Below are 27,000 nucleotides of genomic sequence, written 5' to 3' on the forward strand. Positions count from 1 at the left end.
TTCTGTGTCCTCGCGGGTCCCTAGCCCCGCGTCCGCGTGCGCGGCGGCCTTGGGGGCGCGGCGGGAGCGGGCGTGGCGAGCGAGCCGGCCTTCCAGCTGCAGCTGCTCCCCGGCGGCCGGGCGGAGAGTGCGGATTGCGCGCGCTCGGGGCGGGGGAGCGGGCGCGCGCGAGGCCGCCGGGCGCGCGCCGCGCCGCGCCGCCTAGTCCCCGCCGGGCCGCCCGCCCCGCCCCTGGCCTCCCGCGAGCTGCGCACCGCCGGCCGCTGCCCCAGCTGCCCGAGCCCGCGCCCTCGTCCGCGCGACCCGGCGGCGGGCTCCAGGCCGGCAGCATGAGCGGCGGCGGCGACGTGGTGTGCACCGGCTGGCTGAGGAAATCGCCTCCCGAGAAGAAGTTGAGGCGCTATGTGAGTGCGGGCGCTGCCGCCCAGGGGCGGGCGGGCGGGGGGCGCTCCGGGGCCTGCGGAGGGGTGGGGGGCTCCCGGAGGGGCGGCAGGCTGGGGAGCTTGGGCCCGGAGCCGTGGGGGCCGGGGGCGAGGAGCGGCCGGGGACGTGTGGTTCACCTGCACACCTGTCACAGGTGGGCCGCCGAGGGGCGGGGCGGGCGGCAGGTTGAGGCTGCGGCTCCTGCTCCGCCAGGCGGGCGCGGCGGCGGCGCCTCCCAAGCCGGTCTGCCCGTGAACTAAATATAGTGTCGAAGTTTGTATTGATGGCTTCTGGAGACCGAGAGAGTTGACTCTCGGGGCTGGGGCTCCGCGGCAGCCCGGAGCAGCTTCAGCCCGCAGGGTCGGGGAGAGGGCGGGGAAGGGGGGCTTAAGCTGTGGGGCCGCGCGGACGGCCCCACAAAGGGCGAGCGCCTCACGCCCTCTCCTTCCCTTTCTCCGCCCGCCCCTCCCGGCCGCCGGCCTCCCTCCGTCCGCGGCTGCATCACCGGCAGCGTCAGCGGCATGTGCAGCCCTTGTATTAAGTGACTCATTTGTTTGTCCCCCTTCTCTCCCTTTATTCCGTTCGTCTCTCACAGGCGCCTCCCCCGACCCCGGTGTGACACTGCAGTTTGGTCCCCGTGGCTGGCCTGGGTTTGGGACCCGGCAGCTCCTGGGTGTCTGGGGTCGGGAGAGATCGAGGCTCTCCGCGGCCAGGTGTTGCCAACCGACAGTGTTTGCTGACATCGCTGGAACAGCCTCTTCCCTCTAGGTGGGGAACTGGCAGCCTGGGGGAGGTGGAACGGCGTGGCGCTGAGCCGTGGAGTTGTGGCTTTTTTTTTTTTTTTTTTTTTAACCCCTCTCCCCAGAGGATGCCTTGCCTGGTGAGGTCAAAGTACAAGATGGTGTCAGTTACTGAGATTTGGCCGAAATGGTCTTGGGGTAGTCGCGGGAGTTTGGAAGTGAGGGTAAGGTTGCTGGAAGGTTTCAAGGTCTCTAATCTGCTCCCTCTCCGTTTCCCATGAAATGCCCTTGTTTAACGGGCTGTGGTGCCGGACTCCTGGATCACTCCCACAGCCTGGAAGGGAGCCGTTGCCTCCAGCTGCAGTGCATCAAGGGAGCTCGGAATAGACCCTGCCCTCTGTCAGCTGCACCAGTGGCTGTCCATGGGGGGGAGAGGCAGAAGCCTACCAGAATTTCCTGTCTTGGCTCCCCAGATCAGAATCAAGGGACTTCTGGCCTCGGGACTGAGGAAGTGACATTCTGTTTTTCAAAGGAAGTGTTGTTGTTGCGGAGTGCAAGCGTGTGTGTCAGTGAAATCAGGGTCTTACGTAGATGTTTGCTGGGGAAAAAAAATCTAAGGATTTAGCACATGAGTTTTGAAAGTGGACATGGATTTATAGGAGGGATGAAGCAGTGAATTGTTCATCTCAGTTCGAAAGCTCATTTTTAGGAGTGTCTGTGTAGCCAAAGTATAATTATTAAGAAATAAACTTTTTTCCTCTTCAGGGTTGTATCAGTTTGTTAGGAAAGTTGAATTATTTTATTTAGGGTTAAGGAGCAGTGATTTACTATTAACAATTTTATAAATAATTTAAAAACTTTGTCCCAAAGAGCTTCCAAAAATTATCTATACAAATAGATTTCCATACAAGCTAGTGGAATAGAGCGTCCACAGTAAAAAAAAAAAAAAGAAAAAGTGACCCTTAATTTTCAAATTTGAACACTACACTAAAGAACCTTGAAACTTGTTTTTGAAACAATTTGCAAACAGTATGACATTGTATCTACCTTTGACTTATCGCTCCTTGAACTCTCACCCAGACTCTATGACCCATTTCTTGGGTGTTTTTGTTCCCAAACAACTTTAGTTCAAAATAACCAGGTTTGGAGGCATTTGGGTCAAGCACCTTTTTCACTCATTTGAACGAAGCTAGAGTCGTATGATGGGCTTAGCCTCTCCCATCTTCCATGTACCTTCAGCCCATCAGGTGTCAGACCTTAACAGCTTTAAGTAACAGCTTTTCTTAGGCTAGTATGTGATGTGTTCACTTACATGACTGGAAGCCTCTGCCCCTTTGGAAGTTCAGTTTCCCCCTAATTGAAACTGCTGATATGTGTAACCTTAAGCCTCTGGGGAACAGTATGCCTTTACATCTACTTTTCTCTTGGGGTATTAAGAATTTTTGCATCCTGTTGTAAGTTAAAACTCTGCCAGTTTGCTTATTTCAGTAGAGGCCTGAGTTCAATAGAACCAAGCTTGGAAAGTATTTCCCAGCCCCATGGCTGTATATTTACCCCAAGGTAGCTGCTGCTTCTGGTATACATCATAGGTGTGTTATATTGTAGATTGAGAAATCCTCATTATAAGAATACATCAAGCATATGTGATAAGGGGAAAAAGTAGTTGAACTAGGTTATAACTATTTAAACGATTTTTAAAAAAACTGATTTAATTTGAAGGCTGGGCGCAGTGGCTTATGCCTGTAATCCCAGCACTTTGGGAGGCCGAGGCGGGCGGATCACTGGAGGTCAGAAGCTCGAGACCAGCCTGGCCAACGTGGTGAAACCCCGTCTCTACCATAAATACAAGAATTAGCTGGGCGTCGTGGAGGGCACCTGTAGTCCCAGCCACTCAGGAGGCTTGAGTCATTAGAATCGCGTGAGCCCGAGAGGCTGAGGTTGCAGTGAGCCGAGATTGCACCACTGCACTCCAGCCTGGGTGACAAAATGAGACTTCATTTCAAAGAAAAACAAAAAACTTATTTAATTCGGAAAGACGGGGAGGTATAGAGGGGAAAAACATCTTAGAAGAAGCAAAGGCAAATGTTTGAGCAATTAGTTTTCAGGGATTTTTTCATCAGCCTTTTCTAGTTAATTAATTATAAGTATAAAAGATCTATCTGCTATTTACTGAGTGCCCTGGAGAAATTACAAAAAATGACTCTGGAAAATGCTGACTATTGTCTCTGGGGCATCCTGATATGGTTGCAGTGGGAGGCTGGCAGAAGTAACAACCCTCCCATCGTTCGTCGGTGTCTTTGTGTGTGTGTGTGCGCGTGCGTGCAAGTGCATACACACGTACGTGTATATAATAAACAGAATTTTCTTGAGGGAAAACATTAATATGACCTACACTGCATTGTAGTTTTCTTTCTTTCTTTTTTTTTCTTTTTTTTTTTTTTTTGAGACGGAGTCTTGCTCTTTCTCCCAGGCCAGAGTGCAGTGGCACGATCTCGGCCCACTGCAAGCTCCGCCTCCCGGGTTCACGCCATTCTCCTGCCTCAGCCTCCCGAGTAGCTGGGACTACAGGCGCCCGCCACCGCGCCCGGCTAATTTTTTGTATTTTTAGTAGAGACGGGGTTTCACCGTGTTAGCCAGGATAGTCTTGATCTCCTGACCTCGTGATCCGCCCGCCTCGGCCTCCCAAAGTGCTGGGATTACAGGCGTGAGCCACCGCGCCCGGCCCTGCATTGTAGTTTTCTATCAATTTCACTGAGTTAAAAGATTTAGGGAATAAGATTGGCAGACTGCCCCCTAGTGGCTAACTTGAAGAAAGTTGTGCACAAATTGTAATGAACAAGTGCATTAAGGTAACAGTAATTGTTTATTTCCATTATATTAATTAAATATACTTATTAAATCTATGTCCCAGGCACTGGATCAGGTGCTTGGAATAAAAATCCAGTAAATAGAAAAAAATTAGTCCAGCCTTTCAGTCTTAGCAACGGCTTTGCCTTGTCCTTCAAAGGAAAATTGAAATGATGAGGGAGTAGTTGTCTGTACGTACGATGAATGGCCACATTTTCAAATTTACCTGTATCTGCATAGTTCCTTTCTTTCTTTTTTTTTTTTTTTTTTTTTTTTTGAGACAGAGTTTCACTTTGTTGCCTAGGCTGGAGTGCAACAGCACGATCTGGGCTCACTGCAACCTTTGCCTCCTGGGTTCAAGCAATTCTCCTGCCTCAGCCTCCCAAGTAGCTGGGATTATAGGCATGCATCACCACGCCTGGCTAATTTTGTATTTTTAGTAGAGATGAGGCCTGACCACGTTGGTCAGGCTGGTCTTGAACTCCTGACCTCAGGTGATCCACCCACCTCGGCCTCCCATAGTGCTGGGATTACAGACAGACATGAGCCACCACGCCCAGCCTGCATGGTTCCTTTCTTGTTTCCTTTTCTTAGAGTAGATGAAGTGCCACTTCTATCTGAACTAATCCTGCTACTTACACTTTGAATCGTATCTTCTCCTCCCTACTCAAATAATTCTTATCCTGTCACACATCTTCAGCTTCTTTCCCTCTCTGTACTATCTCCTTTTTTTCAGGGATAAACTTGGTGGTGGTTTATGCAGTCTTCCTTTCTCCCACCTTCTTCTCAGTCTGCTCCAGTGGAAACCTACTTTGTTATTCACCAAAGCTATTCTCACAAAGGCACCAGCGATACCCAGGTCACTCAACTCAGAGGATGATTTTTTACTCCTCATTTTAATTAATCTCTTCACTGCTTGGTCATAGTTGACCACTCTTTTTTAAAACACCTTCCTCTTATCTTGGCTGACACTCTAAATGCCTGTTTTTTCTCCTTTTCTGGCTACTGTGTATCTCCTTTGCTAGACTGACCCTTTTATCCAGTCCTTAAAGGTCGAAGCTCCTTTATAGTCATAGTCGCTGTGTGGTTTCTCCCCTTTGGCAACCTTGTCCATTCTACTGGCTTCAGTTATCATTTGCATGGTGGTCATCATCAAGTTAAATTTCCATCTCAGAGTTGTGTTCTGAACTTCAGACTTATATATCCAAATGTTAACTGGGCATCTCTATTTGAGTGTTTCCCAGTCAACACAAACTCACCACTTCCAAAACTAAACTCTTCTTTGTTCATCTCTTCACTCCACATCTGTTCAGTAAACAGTGCCACTAAGCACCTACTTGCTCAAATGAGAAACTTAGGAATCATCTTTGACTTACTGTCACCCACTATCCCACATCTAATCTGTCACCAAAACCCATTAGTGGTATCATCTAAATATCTTGTTATACGCTTCTTCATCTCCACTGCTGTGACTTTTAGGATTATTTGAGTAGCCATCTGTTGAGCACTTACTTTGTATCAGGCACTATGCTTAGACCATTGATCTTTTAATGTAGTGATTTAGCCCTATAATAAGGGAAGCGACTTGCCCAAAGTCATCTAGCTTTGTCCTAAAGCCTGGGCTTTTTTAAAAAATTAAACATTTCATTTTGAGGTAATTCTATATGCACATCTAGTTGTAAGAAATAGTAAACAAAGACTTATGTAACCATTATCCAGTTTTCCTTAACGGTAACATCTTGCCAAATTATAGTACAATATCACAACAGTATATTGACAATGATACAGTCAAGATACAGAACATTTCCATCATTATAGGATTTTTTATGTTGCCCTTTTATAATCATCTTCACTACCATCCCACCCCTACCACATCCTTAATCTGTGACAACTACTAATCTGTTCTCCGATATTTCATGTTTGTTATTTAAATGGATTCATGCAGTACTTAAGATTTTGAACTTTTTTTTTATTCAGCGAAATTCTCTGGAGATTCATCCCCATTTCATGTATCAATAGTTATTGTTTTTTATTGCTAAGTAGTATTTCATGGTATGGATGTACCACAGTCTGTTTATTTCACTATTCACCCATTAGTTCTCATTTACATTTCCCTAATTTTTTTTATTTTTTATTTTTTTGAGATGGAGTTTTGCTCTTGTTGCCCAGGCTGGAGTGCAATGGCGCAATCTCAGCTCACCGCAACCTCCGCCTCCCGGGTTCAAGTGATTCTCCTGCCTCGGCCTCCCTAGTAGCTGAGATTACAGGCCTGTGCCACCATGCCCGGCTAATTTTGTATTTTTTTTTTAGTAGAGATGGGGTTTCTCCATGTTGGTCAGGCTGGTCTCGAACTCCCGACCTCAGGTGATCCACCCGTCTCGGCCTCCCAAAGTGCTGGAATTATAGGCATGAGCCACCGTGCCCGGCCCTACATTTCCCTTATGGCTAATGATGTTGAACATCTTTTCATATGATTATTTGCCATCTGTATATACTCTTTGGTCAAATGTCTTCAAGTATTTTGAGTATTTTCTATATAGGTTTTTTTTTTTTTTTTTTTTGAGACGGAGTTTTGCTCTTGTCACCCAGGCTGGAGTGCAATGGCGTGATCTCGGCTCCCCGGGTTCAAGTCATTCTCTTTGTTGTTGTTGTTGTTGTTGTTGTTGTTGTTGTTGTTAGACGGATGCTCACTCTGTCACCCAGGCTGGAGTGCAGTGGCACAGTCTTGGCTCACTGTAACCTCCGCCTCCTGGGTTCAAGCGATTCTCCTGCCTCAGCCTCCTGAGTAGCTAGGACTACAGGTGTGCGCCACCACGCCCAGCTCATTTTTGTATTTTTAGTAGAGACAGGGTTTCACCATGTTGGCCAGGATGGTCTCAATCTCTTGACCTTGTGGTCTGCCCACCTTGGCCTCCCAAAGTGCTGGGATTCACCGGCTTTCCTTGTTTTTTTTTTGTTTTTTTTTTTCTACACATTTTACAGGTTTATGTTTTTCCTTTAAGTCCACGATCCACTGTGAGTTAATTTTCATGTAAGATGTGAGGCTTAGATTGAGGTTCTTTTGTTGTTGTCATTGTTGTTGACAAAGCCATCCTACTTCCATTGAATTGCTTTTTCGTCTTTGTCAAAAATCAGTTGGACATATTAGTGTGGGTCTGTTTCTGTTGTCTCTGTTTTGGTCCATTTTTTCATGTGTCTTTCCCTCTGCAAATACCATATAATCTTGCCAACTATAGCTATATTTTAAGTCTTGAAATCTGGTAGCCTGATTCCTCTACTTTATTCTCATTTTTCAAAGTGTTTTAGCTGTTCTATTATCTTTACCTTTCAATACAAATTTTAGAATAATCTTGTTTATGCAAAAAAAAAAAAGTCTTGCTGAGATTTTGATAGGAAGTGCGTTAATCCTGTGTACCAATTTGGAAAGAAATTACAGCTTTACTATATTAAATATTCCAGTCCATGAATTTATTTTACATTTATTTATATATGTCTTTCTTCCTTCATTTATTTTCTTCTCCTTCCACCCCGCCGCCCCCCCCCACACCCCCACCAGAATCTTGCTGTGTCATGCAGGCTGGCGACAGTGGCACAATCATGGCTCACTGCAGCCTCAAATTCCTGGGCTCAGGTGATGCTACTGTCTCAGCCTCCCAAGTAATTGGAACAACAGCTGCGTACCGCCGTGCCTGGCTAATTTTTTTTTATTATTTGTAGAGGCAGGGTCTCCCTATGTTGCCCAGGCTGGTCTCAAACTCCGGAGCTTAAGCAGTCCTCCACCTTGGCTTCCCAGAGTGCTGCAATTATAGGTGTGAACCACCACATCTAGGCTTCTGGAAGAGATGGTGTAGAACTGGTATAATTCTTTAAACCTTTGGTAGAATTCTCCAGATTAAACCATCTGGATCTGGAAATGTCTTTGTTAGAAATTTTTTACATTTTTAATCCAATTTCTTTAATAGATACGGGGTTCTTCAAATTATCTACTTCATATTGGGTGAATTTTGCAAGTTTATATTTTTCAACAAATTGGTCCATTTTGTCTAAGTTGTCACATACATGTGAGTGGAGTTACAGTATCCTGTACTATGCTTTCAGTGTCTGCAGGGTCTGTAGTGGGTCCACTGCTTTATTTTTTTTAACCCTTATTCCTGCATACTGACATTGCTTCATTATTATTTTTTGTTTGTTTTTTGAGACAGCGTGTCACTCTGTCACCTGGGCTGGAGTGCAATGGCACGATCTCAGCTCACTACAATGTCCACCTCCCAGGTTCAAGCAATTCTCCTGCCTCAGCCTCCCGAGCAGCTGGGAGTGCAGGCGTGTGCCACAATGCCCAGCTGATTTTTGTATTTTTAGTAGAGACAGGGTTTCACCGTATTGGCCAGGCTGGTCTCAAACTCCTGACCTCAAGTGATCTGCCTCCTTTGGCTTCCCAAAGTGCTGCAATTACAGGCATGAGCCACTGCACCTGGCTGCTGATGTTTTTTATATAGGAGTTTATTCATTTGAGACTTTTCCTCTTATTTAATGTATTCATTTACTGCTGTGAATTTCCCTCTCAGCACTGCTTTAGCTGTGTCCCACTAATTTTGATAAGTTGCATCTTCAATTTTTATTTGCTTTTTTTTTTTTTTTTTTTACTTTCCTGGAGACTTTCCTCTTTGACCATGGATTATTTACAAGTATGTTGTTTAGCTTCCAAATGTTTGGAGATTTTCCCATTATTTTTCTGTTTCTGACTTTTAGTTGGAATTCATTGTGGGAGTAGAGTAAGTTCTATTTGATTTCAATTATTTTTAACTTGTCAAGGTTTATTTTATTGCTGAAAATGTGGTCTATCTTGCTTTAGGTTCCATGGGTACTTTGAAAAGAATGTTTATTCTGCTATTATTGGGTAAAGTATTCCATAAATGTCAATTAGATCTCTTTGATTGATAATGATATATATAATTCTTTCACATCCTTGCTGATTTTTCTATCTAGTTCTTCTGTCGATTGTTGAGAGACAGGGGTTGAAGTTTCCAACTATAATTGTGAATATTTCCATTTCTCATTTCAGTTCTGTCAGTTTTTATTTCACATATTTTATTTTTTTAATTATTTTTTTGAAGATGGAGTTCTCTTGTTGCCCAGGCTGGAGGTGCAATAGCAGGATCTCAGCTCTCCGCAACCTCCACCTCCCAGGTGCAAGCAATTCTCCTGCCTCATCCTCCCAAGTAGCTGGGATTACAGGCATGCACCACCACACCTGGATAATTTTGTATTTTTAATAGAGACAGGGTTTCTCCGTGTTGGCCAGACTGGTCTCGAACTCCCGACCTCAGGTCATCTGCCCGCCTCAGCCTCCCAAAGTGCTGGGATTACAAACATGAGCCACCGCACCCAGCCCTGTTTCACATAGTTTAGAGCTCTGTTGTTTGCTATATACACATTTAGAATTGCAACATCTTCTTTGTGGCATGACCCTTTTATCTTTATATAATACCCTCTGAATCTCTGGTAATTTTTTTTTGCTCTGAGGTCTACTTGTTATCTGATATTATAGCCTATATCTGATAATATAGTTATTCTTGTTTTCCTTTTATTGATATTCACATGATACATCTTTTCCATCCACTTACTTTCAGCCTACCCATATCATTGTATTTGAAGTGATATCTTATAGGTGGCATATTGTTGGGGTGTATTAATCTGTTCTCACACTGCTGTAAAGAACTACCTGAGACTGGGTAATTTATCAAGAAAAGAGGTTTAATTGGCTCACAGTTCCACAAGCTGTATAGGAAGCATGGCTGGGGAGGCCTCGGGGAAACTTACAGTCATGGCGGAAGGTGAAGGAGAAGCAGGCACATCTTACATGGCTGGAGCAGGAGGAAGAGAGTGAGGGGAGAGGTGCTACACACTTTTAAATAACCAGATCTCACAGTAACTCACTATCACGAGAACAGCACCAAAGGGGAAATCCACCTCTGTAATCTAATCATTTCCCATCAGGCCCCACCTCCAATATTTGGGGATGACAGTTTGACCTCAGATTTGGGCAGGGACACAAACCCAAACCATATCATGGGGCATGTTTTTAATCCACTCTGCTTATTTATGTCTTAATTGATATATTTAAATTTACATTTAATGTAATTTCTAGTATGTTACAGCTTAGTTCTGCCACTTTATTTTTTGTTTGTGTTCTGTTTTTGTTTGTTTTCTTCTTGCCTTCCTGTGAGTTTCTTGAATATTTTTTAGAATTCTATTTTGATTTATCTATATAGTGTTTTTGAGTGTATCTTTCTATGCAGCTTTTTTAGTGGTTGCTCTAGGTATTATACTGTACATACAACAGTCAGTTGGTGTCATCTTATAATCTAAATGAAGTCTGTATCATCATTTTACAAGTTTAAGTATAGAAACCTTACCTCCCTGTATGTCCTTTTGCCCTCCTCCGTGTATAATTGTCTTAAATATTTTTTCTATATCAGACAGTGCTATAATTTTTGCTTCAATCATTAAACCTAATTTAGAAAACTCAGAAGGAAAGACTATTGAATTACATTTTTGTTTACTGTGTACTTTCTTCTTTGCTGATGTTTTCAGGTTCCTCTTTTTTTCATTTCCTTTCTGTTTGGAGAACTTCCTTTAGCCATTCTTTAGGGTAGATCTGCCAGTGATAAATTATCTTTATTTTCCTTCACCTGAGAAGGTCTCATTTTCCCCTTCATTCTGATATTTTCACTGGATATTGAATTATTGAGTGGACACTTCTTTTCTTTGAGCACGTATAAAATATTGCATCCTTTTTCCTTCTGGCCTGCATGGGTTTCTAATGAAAAATCTATGGTCATTCCAATTCCTTTCCCTCAGGAGGTAAAATGCCATTTCTTTCTTTCTTTCTTTCTTTCTTTCTTTCTTTCTTTCTTTGACAGAAAATGCCATCTTTTTCTTTCTTTCTTTTTTTTTTTTTTTTTTTTTTTTTCGAGAAGGAGTTTCACTCTTGTCACCCAGGCTGGAGTGCAATGGCACTATCTGGGCTCACTGCGATGTCTGCCTCCCAGGTTCAAGAGATTCTCCTGCCTCAGCCTCCCTATAGCTGAGATTACAGGCGCTCACCGCCACACCCAGCTAATTTTTTGTGTTTTTAGTAGAGACAGGGTTTCACTATGTTGGCCAGGCTGGTCTTGAACTCCTGACCTCAGGTGATCCAGCCACTTCAGCCTCCCAAAGTGCTGGGATTACAGGAGTGAGCCACCACGACCAGCTCCCATCTTTTTCTCTGGATACGTTCAATGATTTTTTTCTCTTTATTTTCAGAATTTTGCTATGTGTCTTGGTGTGGAATTTTTTTAAGTTTATCCTGTTTGGAACTCACTAAACCTACTGAATCTTTCTTTTTTTTTTTTCTACTGAATCTTTCTTACTACATTTGAGAAGTTTTCACCCATTATTTCAAGTACTTTTTCAGTCCTACCCTCTTTCTTCTCTTCTTCCAAGAATCCAGTGACAAAACTGTTAGATCTTTTGTTGTAGTTCCATAGCTTCTGTAGACTCTGGTCATTTTTTTGCAGCCTGTTTTCTCTGTGTTGTTCATATTGGGTTATTTCTACTGTCCTGTTTTCCCATTCACTGATCCTCTTTCTCTGTCCTCGCTATTCTGCCATTGAACTCACTGATGAACTTTTTATTTTGGTTGTTATATTTTTCAGTTCTAAAATTCCATTTGGTTTTTCTTTACATCTTCTGTTTTTTTACTGAGACTTTGTTTCTTCTTGGAGGCTTTCCAATTTTCCATTTGTTCCAAGCATGTTTGTACCTGCATTTTTGTGATGACTGCTTTAAAATCTTTGAAAGATAATTCTAACAGCTCTGTTATCTCAGTGTTGGCATCTGTTGATTGTCTTTTTCATTCTATTTGAGAGCTTCCTCATTCTTTGTATAATGAGTGGTTTTCTATTAAAACCTGGACATTTTTGGCTCACACATGTAATCCTAGCACTTTGGGAGGCCAAGGTGGGTGAATCACCTGAGGTCAGGAGTTCGCGACCAGCCTGGCCAACATGGCGAAACCCTGTCTCTACTGAAAATACAAAAATTACCCGGGCATGGTGGCGGGTGACTGTAATCCCAGCTACTTGGGAGGCTGAGGCGGGAGAATTGCTTCAACCCAGGGGACAGAGATTGCTCTGAGCCAAGATCATGCCATTGCACTCCAGCCTGGGCAACAGAGCAAGATTCTGTCCCAAAAAAAAAAAAAAAATTAAACGTGGACATTTTTGTATTATGTTGTGATACTCTGGATCTAATTTAAACCTTGTGTTTTATCTGGATTTCTCTGACTCTGCTGCAATCATCGGAAGGGGACACTGCCTTAGTACTTCCAAGTAGAAGTTGAAGTCCAGGTTTTTCATTCCACCTCCATTGATACTCCTGATAGGAAGGCAGTCCTCATTACTCCTGTGAATGGTTGAAGGTTCCAACTTCCCATGTGGTCTCCAGTGACTCTACAGGGATGGGTGCCTTATTGCCAGTTTTTGGGTATGAATATCATAGCTTTCTACTTGACTTTCTTTGACACCACCCTAGCAGGTGTCACCTGGCCTCATGACAGCCTCTGAAGGGTAGAAGTCTAGGTTCTCACTCAGTTTTTGCTGCTGTGGGTGAGAGTTGGACCACAGTTTGCTCTGCGGTATTTGGCTAGAGTAGAGCAGTTATTAGCAGTTTCATCTCTTGCTAGGCTGCCCCTTTCCCAGTCCTTTGGCTAGAGAGAGCAGACTTTCCTTGGCAATTTTTTGGTGTACATAGGTTGGTGTTTCTGCCATGCTGGCTGCTTCAGCTCCAAGTCTGAGATATATGAGGCATAAAGAAAACTCATGGAATTTATCATTGTGTCATTCCTTGGGTTCCAGGGTCCCTAGCAAATCTGCCGCCTACTCTTCACCTTTTAGATTCTTCTTAAGTTTGTTTTATATATAATATCTAAGGATTTTAGTTGTGCTTAGTGGTGGGAATAGGGAAAAGTATGTCTATTCCGTTTACCCACTGTGTATGGTCTTGAATGTTGCTTATACAAAAGCACTTGTTACCAATGAACATCTAGTATATTAGTGGCAATTACTAGATATTTTATTCCCATGTTAGCAGAGGAGAAACTGAGCACAGAGCTTAAGTGCCACACATATAGTAAGTAGCAGACCCAGGACTACAAACCAAGTCTTCTCATTAAAATCCATGTTCTTGGCAGGCGTGGTGGCTCACGCCTATAATCCCAGCACTTTGGGAGGCCAAGGCAGGCAGATCACAGAGGTCAGGAGATCGAGACCATCCTGGCTAACACAGCGAAACCCCATCTCTACTAAAAATACAAAAAATTAGCCAGGTGTGGTGGCAGGCGCCTGTAGTTCCAGCTCCTCAGGAGTCTGAGGCAGGAGAATGGTGTGAACCGGGGAGGCAGAGCTTGCAGTGAGCCGAGATTACACCACTGCATTCCAGCCTGGGCGACAGAGCTAGACTCCATCTCAAAAAAAAAAAAAAAAAAAAAAAAAAAAAAAAAAAAATCCATGTTTTTTCCCCATGTTCTGTGGATTAGGATTCTGCCTTTATTTTTTTAATTTTCACTTTTTACAGAAACATAATGGTTGTAAATATTTATGGAGATGTGAAATTTTGATACAAGCATATAATGTGTGCTTAGGATACTCATCACCTCAAACGTTTATCATTTCTTTTTGTTAGGAACATTCCAGTTCCACTCTTGTTATTTTGAAATATAAAATAAATTATTGTTAACTATACTTGCTCTATCTTGCTACCAAATACTAGATCTTAGTTCTTCTAACTGTATTTTTATACCCACTAATCATCCCTTGTTTATACTTCTCTTCCCACTGTCCTTTCCAGTATCTGATAATCATTATTGTTTCTCTATGTCCATGAGTTCAGTTTTTTTTTAGCTTTCATATACAAGTAAGAACATGCAGTGTTTGAATTTCTGTTCCTGGCTTATCTTAACGTAATGTCCTCCAGTACCATCTGTGTTGCCACGGATGGCAGGATTTCATTCTTTTGCATGGCCGAATAGTATTCCATTGTTATTGTTGTTTTCAAGACAGTCTTGCTCTGTCACCCAGAGGTGTAGTGGTACAATCTTGGCTCACTGCAGCCTCAACCTCCTAGGCTCAAGCGATCCTGCCGCCTCATCCTCCTGAGTAGCTGGGACTACAGACATGCGCCACCCGGCCTGGCTAATTTTTTGTTTTATTTTTTGCAGAGGTGAGGGCTCACTATGTTGCCCAGGCTCATCTCGAACTCCTGAGCTCAAGTGACTTTCCTGCCTTGGCCTCCTAAAGTGCTGGGATTAAAGGCATGAGCCACTGTGCCCAGCCCTGAATAGTATTCCATTGTGTATATGTACCACATTTTCTTTATGCATTCATCGATTGATGGACACTTAGGTTGATTCTGCATCTTGGCTACTATAATAAGCATGGGAGTGCAGATATCTCTTCAATACATTGATTTCCTTTCTTTTGGATATGTAGCCAGCAGTGAGATTGCTAGATCATATGGTAGTTCTATTTTTAGTTTTTTGAAGAACTACCATACTGTTCTCTATGGGGACTGTACTAATTTACATTCCCACCAACAATGTATGAGGGCTTCCCTTTCTCCACATCCTTGCCAGCATCTGTTATCACTTGTCTTTTTTTCTGTACATACTTAGCATATTTTACAAAAAAAAAAAGAACTGTGAATGCCAGCATATATGACTTTGAGTTCCTTATATATTCTAGTTATTAATCCCTTGTCAGATGAGTAGTTTGCACATATTTTCTCGCATTCTGTGAGTTGTTTCTTAACGTTGTTTATTGTTTCCTTTGCTGTGCCAAAGCTTTTAAGCTTGATGTGATCCCTTCTGTCTGTTTCTGCTTTGGTTGCTTGTGCTTTTGAGGTCTTGCTCAAGAAATCTTTGCCCAGACCAATGTCCTGGAGCATTTCCTCAATATTTTCTACTAATAGTTTTATAGTTTCAGGTCTCATATTTAAGTCCTTAATCCATTTTGATTTCATTTTTAAATATTGAGAAAGATAGGGGTCTAATTTCATTCTTCTGCATATGGATATCGAGTTTTCCTAGAACATTTATTGAAGAAACTGCACTTTTTCCAGTGTATGTTCTTGGCACCTTTGTCAAAGGTGACTTCTGTCCTACTTTAGCATAGCTAGATAATAATCTTCTGTTTACTATAGTCCATTTGCAAAAAGGTAGCCATTTACAAATGTTTAAATGACGAGATTATTTTAAACTTACATAGTATTGCCATAATTATCCTGCACTTTAACTCTTTAAAATTCAAGCATTTATTAATTTTCTTTTTAAGCTATAGGGTAACCCTAGCAGTTTTTAAAAATTTAAACTTGGTAAATATGTTTAAGTGATTTGCTATCCTTGATTAGTATCTTAGTCCATTCAGGCTGCTATAACAAAATAGCCTTAACTGGGTGATTTATAAGCAACAAACATTTACTTCTAAAAGCTCTGGAGGCTGGCAAGTCCAAGATCAAGGCACTGACACATTCAGCGTCTGGTGATTGCCCACTTCCTCATAGACAATGTCTTCCGTTGTGTCCTCACATGACTGAAGAGGGAAAGAAGCTCCTCGGGGTTTCTTTTATAATGTCTCTAATCCCATTTATGAGTACTCTGCCCTCATGACTTGATAACCTCCCAAAGGACCCACCACCTAATACTGTCACTTTAGGGATTAGGATTCCAACATGTGAATTGAGGTGGTGGAGTGGGCCAGGGCATTGTGAGGCATAAGCATGCAGTTCATTGCAATAAGATGATTCTTTAAATTTTCTAAAAGGTTACTTTTAAAAGTCTTCTCATGGCCGGGCGCAGTGGCTCATGTCTGTAATCCTAGCACTTTGGGAGGCGAAGGCGGGCAGGTCACCTGAGATCAGGAGTTCAAGACCAGCCTGGCCAACATGGTGAAATACCGTCTCTACCAAAAATACAAAAATTAGCTGGGTGTGGTGATGCATGCCTGTAATCCCAGCTACTGGGGCGGTTGGGGGTCGGGGGTGGTGCAGCTGAGGCAGAATTGCTTGAACCTGGGAGGCGGAGGTTGCAGTGAGCTGAGATTGTGCCACTGCACTCCAGCCTGGGCGACAAGAGTGAAACTCCGTCTCAAAAAAAAAAAAAATTTTTTTTAAACAGAAATGAAAATGTATTTAGTATAATTTAGTTTAGTAATTTATCAAACAATTAGTATGTGCCAAGTGCCCAGGTTCTGGGACTGCAAAGAAAAAAAAGCAAAGGCTTCCTAGAGAAGAAAAAGCAAAGGCTTCCTTACTTCTAGGCCCTGACCAGATAGAAGTAATCCAAGAGAAGAAGGCTTTTCAGGTAGAGGGACCACTAAGAGAGTAGACAAGGTGGCAAGGACATACACAGTGTGTGCAAGGACACTAAAAACAGTTTGGTGTTGCTGGATTATCAGCAGGATGATTGGAATAGAGGGCTTTGAAGCTGGAGAGGTAAGTAAGAGAGAATACCTGGGCTGGTAAGAACAGGGGAGGGGAAGGTCTTCAAAAACTAGAGTCCACTCAAGACTTGTTTGTAGACCATCCTAGGCAGCCAGGGCATTATTCCAACAGATTATTTGAGTATTTAAATATATAATTCTATTTGGTTCATATAACCAGCTGGAAATTCATTTTAGTAGGTTTCTGTTGTGGTCCTAATCACTGGATTATTTCTTTGATTATGTTCACAGCATTAAGGAGACTGTTCTAACCAGTTCAAGGCCAGTCTCCTGAGCTTTTTTTTTATCATTCACATTGGATCAGAACTTCTCATTTGGAAGCAACTGAAGTGTCCACCAACAGATAAATGGATAAACAAAATGTGATGTGTGTGTGTTCATATATACACACATATACATATCACATATATGCTATCTGGTATACATATATATACACACACACACACACACACACACACACACACACACACACTGGAATACTGTTCAGCCTTAAAAGGGAAGAAAACTTTAATACATGGACATGCTACAACATAGATGAACCTAGATGACATTATGCTAAATAAAATGAGCCAGTCACAAAAGGACAAATACTGTATGATTCTACTTATGTGAGGTACTAGAGTAGTCAAATTCAGAGACAGAAAGTCTAGTGCTAGTTGCCAGGGGCTATGGGTAGGGGACAATGAGCAGCTATTGTTTAATGGGTACAGAGTTTCAGTTTTGCAAGATAAAGGGTTCTGGACATTGGTGGTAATGGTGGTAACAGCAATGTGAATGTACTTAATGCCTCTGAGCTGTACACTTAAAAATGATTAAGATGATAAATTTTGTATTCTGTACATTTTATGACAGTTTTTTTTTTTTAAACCTTACTTGGTAAAGGTTAGTAATTGGTCTTGCTCATATTTCTAACCCAAGAGAAAAGTCAGGATGGACTCTCCACAGCCATGAATGATTATGGAATATTCTCTCAGTGACATGTAAGGACCTGAGGCAATGAAGTTGAACAGAGCTGGAAGACATGCCTGCTGCTTTGCTTAATGAAACAACTTTTTTTTTTTTTTTTTTTTGAAACAGTCTTACTCTGTCACTCAGGCTGGAGTGCAGTGGCACAGTCTTGGCTCACTGCAGTCTCTGCCTCCTAGGCTTAAGCAGTTCTTGTGCCTTAGCCTCCAGAGAAGCTGGGATTACAGGCTGCACCACTATGCCTGGCTAATTTTTTTGTATTTTTCAGTAGAGATGGGGTTTTGTTCTGTTGACCAGGCTGGTCTCGAACTCCTGGCCTCAAGTGATCTACCTGCCTCAGCCTTTCAAAGTGCTGGGATTACAGACATGAGCCACTGCGCCTGGCCTTAATGAAACAACTTTGATGTTGCTTTTTATCTCTAGGTAGAAAGGGACAATGGTATATAGTAACTTCAAGCTTATAAGAAATGCTGAGAAATACAGGTTCCTGAGCAGGCTGTTGTCTACATCCAAATTAATTTTGACAGGTGTTTATAGAGGATATACTGTATACTTTCCCTTCCTAAGGCAATAAATCAGTACACAGCCCTGCCTTCAAGGCATTTGCAGACTAGAAGTCTACATGTGAAACAGAATGATGCCCTTATATGGAGTTATCCAGGCACCAAGTTGCGTGAAGGCAAATGTTCTTGGTGTGGAAGAAGTTGGAGGGGCTTCCTGGAATAGGAGGTGGACATGTGAGTTGGACTCAAGAGATAAGGGCCTAGGAAGGAATATGGTGTTCAAAATGAGAAAGAGGTGGTGCACATGGGGTGTGGGGCCAGTAAAATTCCATCCAGAGTGGAGGACTCTATAGCAGAAAGCAGGAAGTTTTGAAAGTTGAGAGCTGGGGGGAATATTTTATAATTCCCAGTAAATGCCTTAGATGGTAGGATGACATTTGCTGATAAAGAGCATCACTAACTCAGTGAGTCTTTCCCTCTCAGGTGGCCACTCCTTCAGTTTGAAATGTCAGTGTATATTGACAATGTTTATGTTCAGAAAACCTCTCAGTATTTCAAAGGCCTTAGGGTCATTAAGCAAATGACTTAATTCTTTTAATCCACTGAGGCCACTTCTTTGTCTGTAAAATTAGACTAATGCTTCTTACTTCACTGGGTTTGCAAATTTATCAGAATAACATGTGAAAAAAATCTTAGCACAGTGTCTAGTCCAGAGTATTAAGTACTGGGGGAGGTGGCATAGGGATGATGTTGACTTATATTTATTAACCCATTCATAGGAACTCTGAACATGAGCATGGGTGCCTTCACATCCCTTTCAAATTTGAGCCATACCTGGAATGTACAATGTCAGAACATAACTGAAATTCTCAAGCTGGGTAGCACATCAAATTTTAGGGAGTTAATTTTTCCTGAAAGGAACATCTCAAGGATCTGCCAGTCTCATGGAAGGGAAATTAAACCACACAGGGATTTGTCTGAAGCTATGACTTTGGCCAGTCCTTGGGAAATAGGTGTGTGCTGGGGGATGTAAAGATCAATATGTGAGATCCTAGGGCCAATGTTTGAGAATGGTTTATTTTTTTATTTTTATTTTTTTCCATTTTCATATCCTATTTTATTTTTGAAGTCAGTGTCCAGAGAGAAACCGATGATTCACTCAATCAGCATGTAAGTGACTGAGGCATCCCTACAGGCCAGGTTTGCAGGCTAGGGACCAGAGACACAATGGTTAAACAAGCCACAGCCCTGTGATCCTAGGGCTTACCACGCTGGCATAAGAAAATCCTTCTGGCTCACTGTCCCCATGCCTGTGACTGTCATGTGCCAAGTGCGCTTTACACAGTCTCATTTTTCCCTCAACTCGGGGATAGGTTTTGTATCATTCCCATTACAGATACGGATGTTGAGGTTACTGAGTGGAAGAGGAAACCTGAATTCTGGTGCTGGACCCCAAAACTCATGTTAATTACCCACAGCCTCCCAAACATCAGAGGACCCAAACATGCCTCCCAATTCACTTCTCACAAATGGGGCCATTATCTGCCCCATCTCTAGCGCCGTTCTGTAACATTCTCAGCTACTTCCCACATCTTACAGAGGCAGACCCTCCTTTCAGGAAGCTGATCCATGCCCCTTCATAAGGTAGCTTCTCTCCCCCACTTGGCACACCACCTGGCTAGCCAAGGGCAGAGCAGAGACTAGGGGACAGGCCCCAGCACCAGGTCAGCACCCACTACCTCCTCAGTGATCAACAGCGCCCACTGCACTTCAATGGGCACCTGCAAGTGGCACCAGATCCTCTTGCAACAATTCTTAAGGCCGGGCGTGGTGGTCACACCTGTAATCCCAGCACTTTGGAAGTCTGCCAAAACCAGGTATTTGACACTAAATATTTTAGTTATATTTCAGTCTTTTGTTTGTTTGTTTGTTTTGTTTTTTCTTTTTTGGAGACATAGAGTCTCACTCTGTTGCTCAGGCTGGAGTGCAGTGGCACGATCTTGGCTCACTGCAACCTCCACCTCCCGGGTTCAAGTGATTGTCCTGTCTCAGCCGCCTGAGTAACTAGGATTACAGGTGTGTGTCGCCACACCCGGCTTATTTTTATATTTTAGTAGAGACAGGGTTTCGCCATGTTGCCCAGGCTGGTCTCGAACTCTGGGCCTCAAGTGATCAGCCCACACCTCAGCCTCCCGAAGTGCTGGGATTACAGCCATGAGCCATTACACCTGGCCTATATTTCAGTATTTTCTATTAGTTTTTGATGAATTTGTTTTGCCTGGCTAGGATTATTCTGTAGATAGGATTTTAGATCTGGCTTTTGTCACTGGCTGCTGTAATAAATACTTGCTAGGAATTTTTTTTTTTTTTTTTTTTTTTTTTTTTTTTTTTTTTTTTTTTTTTAAGATAAAGTCGCTCTGTCACACAGGCTGGAGTACAGTGGCATGACCTTGGCTCACTGCTCCTTTGCTTCCCAGATTCAAGTAGTTCTCGTGCCTCAGCCTTCTGAGTAGCTGGGATTACAGGTGTGTGCCACCATGTCTGGCTAATTTTTGTATTTTTAGTAGAGGTGGGGTTTCACCATGTTGTCCAGGCTGGTCTCGAACCCCTGATCTCAAGTGATCCGCCTGCCTCGGTCTCCCAAAGTGCTGAGAATGGTTTAAAATGCAAAAACTTCTCAGTAAGTGGTAACCCTTCAAAGCTCAGCTCAGATTGCCTACCCTGCAGAATCCTCCAAAGTGAGCCGCCTTCTGGGCTTGCTTCCATGACCCTTTTTTCATCTCTAATTCACCATTCTCACATTGGGCTATCAGTCTCCCTTTGCTAGATTATGAACCCTTTACTTGAGACTGTAAGCAGCTTGGTGCAGGCTTGATGCCGCTTGTTAGGCAGCAGCTATCATCAAGGTACTTTCAGAAGTCGCTGATATTCTTTACAACTAATTACCCCTCTACCCATTTTTATGCTGGCTTCTTATTTTGTTGTCAGAGTAGTGAGTGAGTTCCTTAGGATCCTTCAAAGTGATCAGTTAGGGTATTTTTTAGTATCATTATAAGCTCACATGTTTAAATATATTCCATGCGTTTGAATCTGTTAGAGTTGTTATCCTTATTGAAAGTCAGATTGTCCTATCTTTAACCAGCAGGAGCCTATTCGAGTTGATTTCTGGATCCTTTTGACATGACCCTACTAATCTTTGATAATTTCTTTGTTCTCTGGTATGACAAGATGTTCCAAGTTTATCTTGTACATTTTCTGACCCAGACCTGGAATTAGCTAGCCATTTCCTCAGAGTCCTGGTTTCTTTTAGTAAAAGTGGTATGCCAAAATCCATGATGGGCACTAAGGGTGCTAATTGCTATTGCTGTTATTTTGGCCACACACTCATTTTTTACATAGTTATAGCCAACATCAGTTGTCACTTTATTTTTATTTTTTATTTTTTTGAGACGGAGTCTCGCTCTGTCGCCCAGGCTGGAGTGCAGTGGCGCAATCTCGGCTCACTGCAAGCTCCGCCTCCCGGGTTCACGCCATTCTCCTGCCTCAGCCTCTCCGAGTAGCTGGGACTACAGGCGCCCGCCACCACGCCCGGCTAATTTTTTTGTATTTTTAGTAGAGACGGGGTTTCACCGTGGTCTCGATCTCCTGACCTCGTGATCCGCCCGCCTCGGCCTCCCAAAGTGCTGGGATTACAAGCGTGAGCCACCGCGCCCGGCCGTCACTTTATTTTTTTATTATAACATTGTGAATTTTTTCACTTATATCTACATAGTATTTTTTCCAATTTTTAATTATGAAAAATTTCAGCCATACACAAAAGAAAATGGCATAAAGAATACTGATGCACACAATTTCAAATCTTATCAAGATTTCATCACATTTCATCTATCCATTTTTCTGTTTCTTTGCTGGAATATTTAAAGCAAATACTAGACATGTACGTAAGTCTTATAAATATCACGTAAGCGAATGTACCACACCTGTGTGCACATTCCCCCAGTTAAATATTTGTTACTTCCAGTTATTCACTGTCATATACAGTGCAGGCCTGTCGTGTCATATAGGTGGCATGTCAGAGTTTCACCCATGTTCATGAGCCATAACATTTAGGTGTCATTAACTATTACCACAGTTCACTGGGAAGATTTTCTCGGGTAGACAGTGTGTCTTTCCTTAGCGTGCATTGGAAGAACATGCCAAATGGAGTTCTGCTGACTTGAAAGAGCAGGGGAAAGTGCTAAGTTTTACCTATAGTATCATGAGGATTGTTGAAATGAGTTTGTTGCTTTGATCTTTTCATATAATTTCCTAGAGGAAAACGTTGAGTATAGGCCAGGGATGTGTGTGTGTGTGTGTGTGTGTGTGTGTGTGTGTGTGTGTGTGTAGCTATTCACAGGCATGGCCATAGCACACTACAGCCTCAAACTCCTGAGCTCAAGTGCTCCTCTCACTTAGCCTCCTGAATAGCTGAGACTATAGGTGCACCACTGTGCCTGGATTTACTTTTTTGGATACCAACAGAGACTGTAACTTATTGAGGCTAAAACCTGTTAGAGGTCCACTTGAAGATACTGTCATTAACAGATAGTAAGTATCTACAGTGTACATAAGTATCTACAGTGTACATAGTATTCCCCTCAAAGTTTATAGTCTTGTTGGGGAAGCAGCTTGAATGTAGAACGTAGAATGTACTGCCAGGCAGTACATACTACACAAATGACAAAGACCAGTGCCATAGGAGTCTAGAAGAGATTGGTCTAGTGTGGTCAATGAGGTTAGTGTCATAAGACCTATATTTAGATTTTACTTGTGGGTAATCTGCCATTTCACCTCTGTGCTCTCATTTCCTCATACATTCCTAGGACTAATTTCACTTGCCACCTTGTGGCAGCCTTTCCTGCACCATCCACCTCATCAGAATGAATTATGAAGCTCCTTCCTCCAGCTCACCTGTGTCACTGTCAGGCCTTAGTTCCACTCAGTAACTGTTGGTTTACACTGTGCTTCCCCTAAAATGGTAGCTTTTCCAGTGCACCATGCCCTTTGTTCATGTTCTTGTAGCCTTGGTACCTAAAGCACAGTAAGTTACTGGTTCATTAGTGCTTTATATGCTTTTAAGTTTTGAACAAATATTACTCAGGATTGGTTATATTGCCTTGGCGGAAAAAGAGTGAACTGGAATTGAATTGAAAATGTGATTCGGTTTTGGGTTTTTTTTGTTTGTTTTGCAACAGGTTTTGGGAACTTTCATAGTATATGCTATTAAAAATGGAATTTTTTTGTTAATATTTGTTTTATTCACAATAAAGTAATTATAAACACACATCACAAAAATAACAATATTAATAAATAGCACTTGTAATACTCCTGTCAAGCCTAAACATTAATATTTTAGAGTATTTCCTAGTCTCTTTTTCCTGTATTTATATTCGCTATGTATATTTTACAAAATGAAGGTGAGGCTGTTTCACCCTTTGTGTGCTTTAAGTTAATATATTGAAAGTATTTCTCTGGCCGGGCGCGGTGGCTCACGCCTGTAATCTCAGCACTTTGGGAGGCTGAGGTGGGTGGATCACTTGAGGTCAGGAGTTGGAGAGCAGCCTGACCAACACGGAGAAATCCCATCTCTGCTAAAAATACAAAATTAGCCGGACACAGTGGCACATGCCCGTAATCCCAGCTACTTGGGAGGCTGAGGCAGGAGAATCGCTTGAACCCGGGAGGCAGAGGTTGCGGTGACCTGAGAGCACTCCAGCCTGGACAACAAGAATGAAACTCCGCCTCAAAAAAAAAAAAAGAAAATATTTCTGCATCACAAAATAGTCATCTACAACATAGGTTTTAATGGCCACAGAGCTTCTCAAGCATGTGTAATAAGGACACTTTAAACACATATTTTTACTGGTTCTTGATGTTGAATTAAATTATTTTAATTATTACTTTACCAAAATTTGTATAAACAAAAACTGTGAGGTGTAAACATGTTCTTATAGCTCTCCTACAATTATAGATGAAAACAAATTTACAAATTCAATTTAAAACTTCAGAATCCATATAATTCACATTAACAACAGTAGATATTTTGCTGGAACTAAATTGGTGATTCAGATGTGAATATGGCACTTCTTTGACGCCTGTCTGTCCTGTGTCCCATGCTTTTTTCCTACCACATTTCTTTGTTTGAACTACGGTGAAACTGCTTTGTGTAGCAAGGCATTGGCTTTTAATTGGTATGACCATGTTATTTATAAGCTGTCACCTCTGTCCTTTCTGATTAGTCATTAGTATATGAAAATTAAGGAACTTACTACTTGATATCTGTAAGATTTTAAATGCAAATGCTGGCAATCAAGGAATAGCATTCACCTGCAAGATGATTCAGATAGTCGAGACTATGCTTATATTTTTTAAGAAGATCATGCTTGAGTTGAAAACTCAAGATTGAAAAAAGAAATGTGTACTGGCTTTGCAGATCGCTTAGGATATGTTGGATGCTATTTTGAAAAATCCTCATGTAATCATAAAAAGCATGAGCTCTGAGGTTAGTCCTGGATTGGAATCCAAACTAAACCTCCCATATGCTTTGTGGGTGTGGGCAAGTTTCTTAATCTTTCTGAGCTTTAATCTCCTAGTCTGTAAAATAGAGATAATGGCAACCTTAGCCTGTTCATTGAATAGTTTTCACTTAGAGGGGTGCAAACATGAACGATTGTGTTTTTCTCCAGTCAGAACTCCCAACTGCTCTGTCCAAATCTCCCTTCTCCTCTCAAGGACAGATGATACCTTAGGCAGAGTTCACAACCTCCTGGTCACAATGGGTTACTGAAAGTTGACCATTTGAAAAGTTCAGTATATCTAATTGAAAGGTTTACTTACTCCCGTTACTCTAACCAGGCTTGTGGCTGTTGGGATATGAAGTGGGAAAAGGTGGACTTGGTTTGTTTATTTTTGAGATGGAGACTTGCTGTTGCCCGGGCTGGAGTGCAGTGGCATGATCTCAGCTCACTGCAACCTCCGCCCCCTGGGTTCAAGTGATTACCCTGCCTCAGCCTTCTATGTAGCTGTGATTACAGGCATGTGCCACCACGCACAGCTAATTTTTGTACTTTTAGTAGAGACACGATTTCACCATGTTGGCCAGGATGGTCTCGAACTTCTGACCTTATGTGATCCGCCAGCCTCGGCCTCCCAAAGTGCTGGGATTACAGGCGTGAGCCGCCACTCCTGGCCTGGCTTATTTTTTCTACTCCTCTTCCCCATTTTTCACCTTGGAGAGTGTATGGGGTGGGAGGAGATACAGTCTCTCTCTGATATTTCTTCCCTGGCCCTTCTGGTCTCCGGTCATTCCAGTGCCCAGTTGCCCAATGTGTAAAATGAGCAAGAGGGCAAGGGACAAGGATACGAGTCTCTTAACTGGCTTCTCTTGGGTCCTCCTAGATGGCATTTACAGGTTGCCTGTCTAGCACTGTCTGTGGGTCCACTCCCCATTGTTGTGAGTTCTTTAGAGGGTGGGCTTCCTCACTGCATGATCTCCAGACCTGGAGAAGAAACTGGTATTTAGTTCTTTTCATCTCTTTCAGGACATCCTCACTCTCCTCTGGTACCACCTGGCCCCGGTCCACTTGCTTATTGGGCAGCCCTTTTGGGTGGGGAACTGGCAAGAGGGCTTAAGACCAGCAATTTCTATGGACTATATGACCCAGGGAAGACATATCTGTGCCAAACAGTGGGGTAACAGCAGTGCTGCTTCTTCTTGCTCAGTTTCTCCTTCCTCTGTCCAGACTGGTGCAGGCCAAATCTGTAAGTCAACTGCCTGATCAGATATTCACAAGACATTACACTTTTTAAAAGTTTTTACCCCAAACCTTTTCTTTTCTTTTCTCTTTTTTGGTACCCCTAGTCTCTGTAACTGATGATCTTGGAGCCCACCATGGGGTAGGGAGAGGACCACCCCAAAATACAGCACATTATAGTAGGTCAAGGAATCCAAGATTTCCCCTCTTATCTCTGCTCTTCTTTTGTGGACTCTGGAGGGAGAGGGACAGTGCAGGAACACATGGTTGGGGTAGAAGATCTCATAGTATAGCTTCTTTTTTGTTTTTTGGTGTTTTTTTTTGAGATGGAGTCTTGCTCTGTCGCCCACGCTGGAATGCAGTGGCGCGATCTCGGCTCACTGCAACCTCCGCCTCCTGGGTTCATGCCATTCTCCTGCCTCAGCCTCTGGAGTAGCTGGGACTAGAGGCGCGTGCCACCACACCCAGCAAATTTTTTATATTTTTAGTAGACATGGGGTTTCACCATGTTGGCCAGGATGGTCTTGATCTCTTGACCTCATGATCTGCCTGCCTCGGCCTTCCAAAGTGCTGGGATTACAGGCGTGAGCCACCATGCCTGGCCCATAGTATGGCTTCTTAATAAATTCTTTAATTAGTCTGGCACCAGTTATTGACTGCTGTCTTTACCTTGTGGGGAACTCGCCTCCTCTCTGTCTTTAGTTGTGAGTTCTATTTACCAATTGTGGGGCAACTGAAAAAGTCCCATTCAACATTCTCTTACATAACTACCTTATGGATTTCCGTGGTGTTAAATATGATAATGCCAGGCACGTTGTAAACACTCTATAAATAAATGGTAACTGTTACAATTATTGCAGTGCCAAATTTATTTGATTCTTCTGTTCTTGGATATTTTAGTCCTTAACTATTTTCCGCTATTTTATAATAGATAATGCTGTGATAATCTTTAGAGCAAAGACTTTTATCCTTAGGATGAATTTCTACAAAAGAGGGTCTGATTCAAAGGGTATAGCTATTTGTAAGGCTTTTGATGCATCATAGCAAATTGACTCTCAGAAAGGATAGTTTTGGCTTCCGTTATTCTTCTTTGATATTAGACATTTTAATTTTTTAATACTTGATAATTTGATAGGTGAAAAAATAATTGTTTTGATTTGGATTTCTTTGCTACTGAGTTTGAATATAT

General features: G+C 42.6%; 1 protein-coding gene across 4 annotated transcripts in view; it reads left to right on the forward strand.

Moving 5' to 3' along the window:
• The first annotated feature begins 221 nt into the window (after nucleotides 1-221).
• GAB2 (GRB2 associated binding protein 2) overlaps nucleotides 222-27,000 on the forward strand; it is a 212,832-nt gene continuing 186,053 nt past the window's right edge. For all 4 annotated transcript variants that reach the window (XM_030794813.1, XM_030794816.1, XM_030794815.1 and 1 more), the window contains exon 1: nucleotides 222-404. In XM_030794813.1, the coding sequence (XP_030650673.1) occupies nucleotides 330-404 (75 nt within the window). In that variant the 5' untranslated portion in view covers nucleotides 222-329. The remainder of the gene's footprint in view (nucleotides 405-27,000) is intronic.

This window comes from Nomascus leucogenys, chromosome 15, assembly GCF_006542625.1.
Source record: "Nomascus leucogenys isolate Asia chromosome 15, Asia_NLE_v1, whole genome shotgun sequence".
In the NCBI taxonomy this organism is placed as follows: domain Eukaryota; kingdom Metazoa; phylum Chordata; class Mammalia; order Primates; family Hylobatidae; genus Nomascus; species Nomascus leucogenys.